This window comes from Drosophila santomea, chromosome 2R, assembly GCF_016746245.2.
Source record: "Drosophila santomea strain STO CAGO 1482 chromosome 2R, Prin_Dsan_1.1, whole genome shotgun sequence".
Taxonomy (NCBI): Eukaryota; Metazoa; Arthropoda; class Insecta; order Diptera; family Drosophilidae; genus Drosophila; species Drosophila santomea.
Genome location: NC_053017.2, coordinates 1366147 through 1375260, shown reverse-complemented (window position 1 = coordinate 1375260; position 9114 = coordinate 1366147). Strand labels below are relative to the sequence as shown.

Sequence of the window (9114 nt, the reverse complement as noted above, 5' to 3'; positions counted from 1 at the left end):
CTATTCGCTCAAAATCGCAAACATAAATAAACTTTTTTTTCGTAAAAAAAAAGTTATTAAAAAGGCTTTTTAGCTCAATAAGTAGAATTGTAGGAGATTTTATTATCTGAGAAGCATATGTGGCAACTTCTCTCTTCTAAAAACTAACAAATCATTTTTTGTTGTTTGTATTATTGTTATTGATCATTTTTATTGCTTTTACTGAGTTTTTAGGTCAAAATAAGGTCCTTGCTGCTAGGGTATAAGCTACAGTTCTATGAATTTTTGGGCACCTGGTCGCGAGTATAAGCACATACAAAATTCAATAGCAATTTATTGCCATATTTAATTTTATATTTATTTAATAAAAAGTAAATTGTGCGATATATACAGGGGTAAAATGTAATTCTTTTAAACAACTTATGAACTACAATTTATTGTTTAAACCTATCACAGTTAATAAGTAGCAATTAGCTTGTGTATTAAAATAAATATAACCAAATCGATTTAATTAGCTTTAATTTGCTTTTACCAGGACTGTATTCTAATAACTTAGTTTAATTAGCCAAAACCTTATGTTCCAGTTCATTTAAGCATCCAAAACCAGTAAATGGTATTCATTCCTTCGTTTAGTTCATGTGTGAACTTAAACTCTCAATGGCCAAAAGTGAGCTGATAAACTTTAGACTCCCTGAGTTATACGACATCTGAAAAAAATTTGTAGTTTGGTCAATTTTTACTATCTGTTAAAGAATTATTATTTACTATCATTCCCATGTTACCACTTGTGTACAACCACGGAAAAAAAATCACCAGGTGATTTAGAATCACTTTATTTTTACTCCATTCCTATATTCATAGGCAACTGCATTGTAACAATATGTAGTGTAATTATAATTATAATTTTTCGTATATGTGCCCACTTTTCAAAGTTAAATTTCTAATTTTTATTATGAGCGAAAAAAAAAAATAATTTTTTTAGTAATCTAAGAATCTTAAAATGAATTTTACATATTTGTTTAGCAATTTTGGTGTAAAAAAAAAAAAAAATATTTTCTTTGAGATGTTTTATGTAGTCTGATTTTTAAGTAAAATAAAAGAAGAACCACAACGTAACTGAGGTATACAAAAATAGTTAGACTGTTTTACAACCGTACATTATTAACTGGTTGCACAAAGCTTTCTTTTGGCCGATTCTAAGAAATGGTCCGCTTGTCTGGTGGGAAGCGGAGAACACCAAAAATAAATTGCTACGAAATTTAGAAGCTTGATTCCATCTAGACAGGAGTGGAACAGAATCTCTGTACAATTAAAGAAAGAACGATCTAAGACTGAAGAAAACAGGTGTTGGAATATTCATATATACGCTGTGAGGAGTCTTAAAACTCCCCACAAATTCGGGTGCAGGAGATCGGCCTAGCAACCGAGAAGACGGCTGGGATGCCAGAGGAGTCAAGGGCGGTCAGGTCAGACGGTAAATAAAGGACCTTGGACGCCGGCAATGCGGAGAGACTGTGAATTATCGAACCGGCCAAGGGCACAGAAGTCGAACGGTAACTGTGTGGACTTTGGACAAGCGCAAAGAGGACACACCGTGAACTAACGGGACACGAGTTGGACCTTGGACCCAAGCGAGCCGTGCGCAAAAGGGAAATAGCGTGACTCCCGCGGCTTATAACAAGGCGACGCAGGCGCGGCTCGTGGCAGTCGGTCAAACTAACACGTGTAGGTCATACGAGCAAGCAGAGAGCGCGATTCGCGCAATCAGGAAAGAGGCGTGCGGCCGGACAGTTGGAGCAGACGCAGAAGGTGCGGACACGGTCGATCAGAAGAGTACGCGGAGTGCCATACGGGCAGACAGCCGATTCGGAACAGTGCGTGGAGAGTTATACAGTGACGCGAACAAGTGAAAGTACAAGTGCGTCGAAGCGAGCATCCAAAGAGGATCTCCGCAAGGAAGGACCAGTGAAGGACAAGAAAACACCAGGACCTGGCGTGGTCAGAAAGGGACAATGGAATCAGTGGTCGCAAAGGTGGTTCGGGGAGAAGCTCTAGCTGATCTTACGGACGATACACCCTGCCCCATAACATCCTAAGTCCAGTCGAGCCGGCACGGATACGCCGTCGAGAGCGACGCGGGACCAGGGAAGAAGGACGACAAAGAAGCGATGACGCGCGTCCGAAGGAGAGGATCACAGGATTCTCTTTATCAAGTCACTGAATAAAGGTGGTTTAAATCTGAAACCCTGTCTTCTCTTTGGTCGGGCAATCAAACAAATCATAAATTTGGTGGGAAGAACAAACAAACTCTTTGAGTTAGACGTTGCAATTCGTAGGGAGCAGAAACTAAAAAATCAGTTCGTTACAACGCGTACCTTAAGACTGCTGCAATCAAGCGCACTCTTTCAAGATCTTGTGCAAAATATTAAGAAATATTAATTTTATTTGACGAAAATCTACAATTCTTATAAAATTAGCACTTAACTTGATTATAAACAAGAGAGAACGCTATAGTCGAGTACCCCGACTATCTGATACTCGTTACTCAGCTAGTGGAAGTGCGAAGGAGTGTCTTCAACTCTGACAGTTTTTGACGGTTTGTGGGCGTTGGAGTGGGCGTGGCAAAATTTTTTTTGGCAAATTGATAGAAATTAACAAGACTAATACAAAAATGAAAAAATATCAAAACATTTTTCAAAAGAGTGGGCGTGGCAGCTTTGGGCGGTTTGTGGGCGTAAGAGTGGGCGTGGCAAAAAGTTTTTTGGCAAATCGATAGAAATTTACAGGACCAATACAAAAATGAAAAAATATCAAAACATTTTTTTAAAGTATGGGCGTGGTAGTCTTGTTCGGTTTGTGGGCGTTAGAGTGGGCGTGGAAACATGAATCGACAAACTTGCGCTGCTTCTACGTCTCTGGAGTTTGTATGCTTAATCTCAACTTTCTAGCTTTTGTAGTTCCTGAGATCTCGACGTTCATACGGACGGACAGACGGACGGACAGACAGACATGGTCAGATCGACTCGGCTATTGATCCTGATCAAGAATATATATACTTTATATGGTCGGAAACGCTTCCTTCTGCCTGTTACATACTTTTCAACGAATCTAGTATACCCTTTTACTCTACGAGTAACGGGTATAAAAAGAAAACGCTACAGTTGAGACTATCTGATAGCCGTTACCCAGCTAGTGGAAGTGCGAAAGAGAGACAGTTTTTGGTGGTTTGTGGGCGTTAATTTATTGGCTAATCCAGAGAAATTTTAAAGAAAATGTGAAAAATATTAACACATTTTTTAAAAGTTTGGACAGTTTTGAGCGGTTTGTAAGCGATAGAGTGGGAGTGGCAACATGTGTCAACCAACTTGCACTGCATGACCTAGAATCTATGGAGTCAACATGATAAATGTCTACTTTCTAGCATTTATAGTTTCTGAGATCTTGACATTCATACGGACTGACAGACGGACATGGTCAGATCGACTCGGCTATTGATTTCGATAAAGAATATATTTACTTAATATGGTTGGAAACGATTCCTTCTGCATGTTACAAACTTTTGAACAAATCTAGTATACCCTTTTACTCTACAAGTAACGGGTATTATAAGAACTAAACTTTTTTGAACTACACTCACCTGTTGGCTTAATGCAGCTGTTCTTCTCTTAAAAAAATCGTTTGTGGAGTCTGGCTCTCGGCGAAGGACTCGTCGCCGAGCCGGCGGTTTGTTTTATCTGCGCTATAGAGGGTGCTGGAAGAATTTCGGGATATAGTTACAATGTCGCAGTCGCGTCCCTCGTCGCTGCTTTCGCCCGTGTCCAACAAAGCAGGCTCCATATCCAAGGCATACGTGGTTTTTGTGCTGAATGCCGAATCCCGGACTGTTCGATTTTTAGGAGGATGCCTGACAACCGAAAGATCATCTAGTAACTTAATATCGCAAGGACTGTAAGCATGATTCGCGGCTTCACCTGCGAGGTTTTGAATTAAATTTGCTCGTACATATTTAACATCTGTTATATTGGCAGTTCGACGGGCGAAACTAGACATATGAATCGTAGCTTTGGTAATTGCATAGCTTAAGAGACTTATTCCCAACAGTATGCCGCACCAAAAGCCTAGGGGATTAACTAACGGCAAAATATTCAGGTAAAAGTTGAACCGCGAATCCAAGCTGTCAGGCAGATTTGACATCATCTAAAATGAACAATTCACAAAGATTTCATCGGAGTGGTAGTGTAGGTACTTACGATTTCAAACCACAGCATTGGCACTGTAAGATAATTAAACACTGACACTATTGGAAAATTGCTTAGGTCCTTAAAGTGCATGTTAATTTGCACTTTTACAGAGAGGGATAGCGGCAGGCCGGATTCCTAAAAAATAATAAATACACATATATTTTTAAGTACGACCGATTGGTTTTTCTTTACTGATTATTAGCCGAAGTGGTTATAAAGAAGCGCAATAGCACAAAAATTTCTTGTAACTGTACAAAGTGGCATTACATATCTTAAATAGATAGGATGCTGAGTTTTATTGTTTAAAGCTTCTGATATTTTTTCTCGTGGTTACGATATAGGAAACACATACAGTAATAAGCTATTGAGGTTGAAATGTGTGAAAATACACAAATGTCTTTTTTACTACGTTTAAAAAAACCTGACTGGAATCAATATACTTTCAGGAAGGGTATTAAGATAGGTTTGTAAAAATAAAAAGAGGGAACAGTATAGTCAAGTTCCCCGTCTATCAGATACCCGTTACTCAGCAACGCGAAATTTCAGCGGTTGGAAGGGGCGATGCAAACCATTTTTCAGCAAATCGATAAAAATTACAAGGCATATAAAACTTGAAAAATACAAAATATATGAACATTTTTCAAAACAGTGGGTGTGGCAGTTTTGGGCGGTTAATGGGCGTGTACATGCAACAATTTGGGTGCCTTTCTAAGCCCTAAAAAGTACGACTTCTGATAAACACTCTCAAAGTTACAATTGTACATTCGCGCAAAAGAATTCTTAGAAAAAGACGACACAGTCGGGGATGCTCCTGTGCGCACAAGAAGTGATAAGGATGGACGTAAGGGTTGGGGTGATTTCAGTTCACGCACATTCACGATATCCTCAATTTTCCCTAAAGATAACGGGTGGTCGGATCATTTGAAGAAAAATATTTAGAAATATCATTCAAACTAATTATAGGGTATGGGCTTGTATACATATATATAAATAAGTCAACTAATCAAAAAACCATTATAAACGACAGTACGCGTATATTAAGACATTTTAAGCTTATAGCTATGGAACCGTCGGAAAGATAGCCGCAACAACCTTAAGCCATAGCGACTTTCAGCACAAGGCTGGCCAAATTTTGAATCTATGCATTGCAAAATCTTAGCAATCATAAATTAACAAACAACGTCATCAATATTTTCCTGAGCGCTGCATGAGGTCATCCGAAATAAGAGAAATTAATTCAGGTGATCTGTGATCTGTCACCATTTTCAGATAACGCTCGACCTCATAAAAAAACATTTATTTATTATTTCCGACTGCATTCTGTGATGGCTCTTTAATTTGAAAACCCAATTAAGTGGATTCTAAGAGTTGGCAACCCCTGTAGATGTATAAGAATGGATACCCTTAAATTGCTTAGGATCAGTTCTTATAATGTCACAGAATAGTATTCCGATAATTAGTATTTATCATTCTGTCTTGATCGGTTTCGTTTATTATTTCTGCTTTGTCTGTGTAATTTTTTGTTCTGTAAATGCCCTCGTTAATATATATTCCCTGTTGTATTACTTGAATTACTAATAGTATTAGTTTTTATATATATTTCTCCTTCCCTTTCTGTTACTGGTATTTCTAGTTCTTGTCTTTGGGGGCCGTCCATAAACCTCGTGACGCTAATTTTGGGCCATTTTGACCCCTCCCCCCCTATGTGATATACCGTGACTCTCACCGCAACCCCCCCTGACCGTCACGTGATAAATTGTCACTCCAAATTTTCTCGAGCACATGTCCAGCTGATTATCGTGCGTTCAAAGATGGCACTAGTGACAAAATGTGGCGCGAGACTAAATTCAAGAATTTCACGTAGTCAAATTTTGAGTACGTAAAAACTTACCTTATAGCTGCTTTCTTATAAAAAAAATCAGTACGTCGCGTGACTTTTATTGTAAAGAAGAAATATCGCAGAGCAGTATTCCCGTTTTTCGAATGCGTTTCGTATTTCTGATGTTATGCGGTTAACTTGCTCAATAGTTCCGTGTTTTCCACGAAAGTCAAATTGGTGTGCTGGTATTGTGTTGTGCGTGTTCAGGAATGGAGTAATAGTCAGAGACAGTAGGCATTTTTCGAAAAGTTTCGATAAGCAGGATAGAAGGCTTATGGGTCTGTACGACGATGGAACAGTGTGATCTTTTCCCGGCTTTGGTATCATTATTATTGTTGACTTTTTCCATCTTCCTAGAAAGTAGCCAAGTTTGTTGATGGCGTTGAAGAGCTGGGTAATGCTGCATACGGCACAGTAAGGCAGCTCGATAATCATCTTAGGGGTAATTAGGTCGCACCCTGCAGATTTTTTTTGGGTTCAGATGTTCTTTAATGATTTTTGAGATTTCGTTTGAGCGAAACACAACTGGAGCATGATGATGCTGGGAGTCGTCTGTTGCGGGCGGAATTTCGAACGTGTTTGTTGCAGAATTCGGTTGGAAGACTTTTTGTAGATGAGTGGCAAATGTGCTGGCTCTATTTCTGTCGCTACGGGCCCAACCACCTGTGTGGTTTCTAATTGGGACCACTGGTACTGTGGGTGAGCTTTCCACAGTGAGTTTTTTGTACTGGATGTTGATAATTTTTCATTATAAGTTCGTTGGGCAAGCTCTTCTTCTTGCTTTAAAGCTTTTGTAAGTTTGCGTGTGGCGTCTTTTAACTTTTGTTTTGCCGACGGTGATCTGGAGGACTGCCATTCTCGCCGTAGGCGCTGTTTTTCGAGAACAAGTTGTTCGATTTGCAGGTTGGTCTTTTTGTGATTTGTAATTTTACTTACTGTTTGCGGCGTTGAGCAGCTGCAGCAACGATGATTGACTTCAGTGAGTTAACAAAACTATCAATGTCAGCTTCAGCTTCAAGAGGTGGGTTAAGCTCAATGTGTGAGCTTATGTATTTTTTGTATTTGAGCCAGTTGGTTTTTACTGAAGTCAACTTATAAGAGAGGTTTGCTGGTTCTGGGTGTCGGAGCAGATTTATTAGGAGGTGCGAGTGGTCAGATGATAGATCTGAGAGGCACTCGGCGCTTATCAAATTACGGGGAATGTTTTTGGTGACTGCGAAATCAATTAGATCAGGTAGTTTTTTGGGGTCAGTAGGCCAGTATGTAGGTGTGCCAGTAGAAACGTGGTCGAGCTTGTTGTCTGCTTTTATAATGGCGTTGTAGAGCTGTTTTCTTTTTGGATTCACGAGTCGAGACCCCCAGTGTGTGTGCTTGACATTATAGTCCCCAGCTGCTATAAAATGTTCTCCAAGTGAGTTGAAGAATTCCATAAATTGGTCTTCAGATAAAGCGAAACTAGGTGGGCAGTAAACAGCGGCTAAAATAAGCTGGTTACCATTATCCAAATGAATTTTTAATGATGTTGCTTGTAGATAGTTTTTGTAGATAGTCTCTATATGACAGTGGTGCTTGAGACGGCTTCTTAACAAAATCCCGGTCCCGCCGTGGGCCTTACCATCAGGGTGATTGGTTCCGTAGAAAATATATCCTCCTATGTTGAAGTTATATTTGTTTGTGAGGTGTGTTTCCGAAAGTAGCATTACGTCGATGTGTTTTTCGAGTAGGAATTGAGCTAGCTCAAGTTTGTGCTGTGAAACGCCATTGGCGTTCCACGTAGAGATTCTTAGCGAGGCCATGAAGATGATTAATTTGATTGTTGTGATACAAGCAGTTGTATCAACATGTTTTGATTGCGCATTAGATCTTGCATGGTGGTCCGCATAAACGCCATAAACTCCGCCATGCTCTGCTGCAAGGTAAGTATCATTGCTTAGAAATTGTTTTGTTGTTGTTCCATTGGCTTTTTGTCTTGTACCGAACTGAAGTCCACATATTTGGCTTATGAACATGGCGCATTGGAGGCTGGGGGCTCTAGAGCGCTTGCATATGACTCGTTTTTGGTAACGAATCCTCTACCAAGTGAGGATCTGGCTGCGGTAGAGAAGAAAACTTCTGGGTTGTTTTTGGGGGGTATTTTTGTGATCGGTGCGTTTTGTATGCGTACAGTGGCTACGCGCTGGTTAATGCGGCTTTTGAGATCTTTGTATACTGGGCAGCCTCTGTAGTTGGCTGTGTGATTGCCTCCACAGTTGCCACACTTTTTTCTGCTTGAGTCTTTCTTGGGCGCACTGCAGCTGGCTTTGTCGTGGAGCTCGCCACAGACTACGCACACTGGGCGCAGCTTACAGTAAGACTTTGTATGGCCGTATTCTTGGCAGTTCATACAGATTGTTACGTTTGTGAGGTTCTTCTACAGTGATTCTACGATGTAGTAAAAATTGGAGTTTGTAGATTGGATGCACATCGTTTCTTTTCGGCATCTTTGCTTCTGGTGCAAGTTCCACCTTGAAGAGTGGTTGCGGCTGTCTATTTTTGTTTAAGATGTTGAAGACTGATTTTGCGGTAAATCCTTTATCCTGTAGCGCCAGTTTTATTTCGTCTGGTGTTACATCAGGCTCTATGCCCTTTAGTACTACTTGCAGACCCTTGCAGCTTTTTAACTGGTATATGTAATAGCTTTTTTCTCCTTCGTCCAAATACTTTGTTAAGGCTCTAAAGTGTTGTTCAGACTTGGTCTGAACTTTAGTTTCATGAATGTTGCCCCTAACTAAGGAAATTATGTGGAAATTTGCGTCACCTATGAGCTTAATTGCTTACAAATGTACTTGAGCATTTCTCACGTACAAATATTGGTGGTGGCTTTGGCTTATACACCCATACATAACCTTATTCTGCCGCAACACATCGGTTGCACTCTTGGCCAGGCTCGATCGCTCTTACAAACCTGTTCAAGCAAGGCACTGCCAGATCGAAAATAAATAAAGCAAATAAACTGCAAAATGTCTTCGCTGGAGC

General features: G+C 40.0%; 1 protein-coding gene across 2 annotated transcripts in view; it reads right to left on the bottom strand.

Annotated features, from left to right (window-relative positions):
• Positions 1-345: 345 nt before the first annotated feature.
• Positions 346-9114, bottom strand: part of LOC120444438 (scavenger receptor class B member 1) — a 193656-nt gene continuing 184887 nt past the window's right edge. For both annotated transcript variants that reach the window (XM_039624096.2, XM_039624097.2), the window contains exons 8-10: positions 4230-4355; positions 3617-4176; positions 346-686 (exon numbers count right to left, since the gene is read on the bottom strand). In XM_039624096.2, coding sequence (XP_039480030.1) covers positions 3625-4176; positions 4230-4355 — 678 coding nt within the window. In that variant the 3' untranslated portion in view covers positions 346-686; positions 3617-3624. The remainder of the gene's footprint in view (positions 687-3616; positions 4177-4229; positions 4356-9114) is intronic.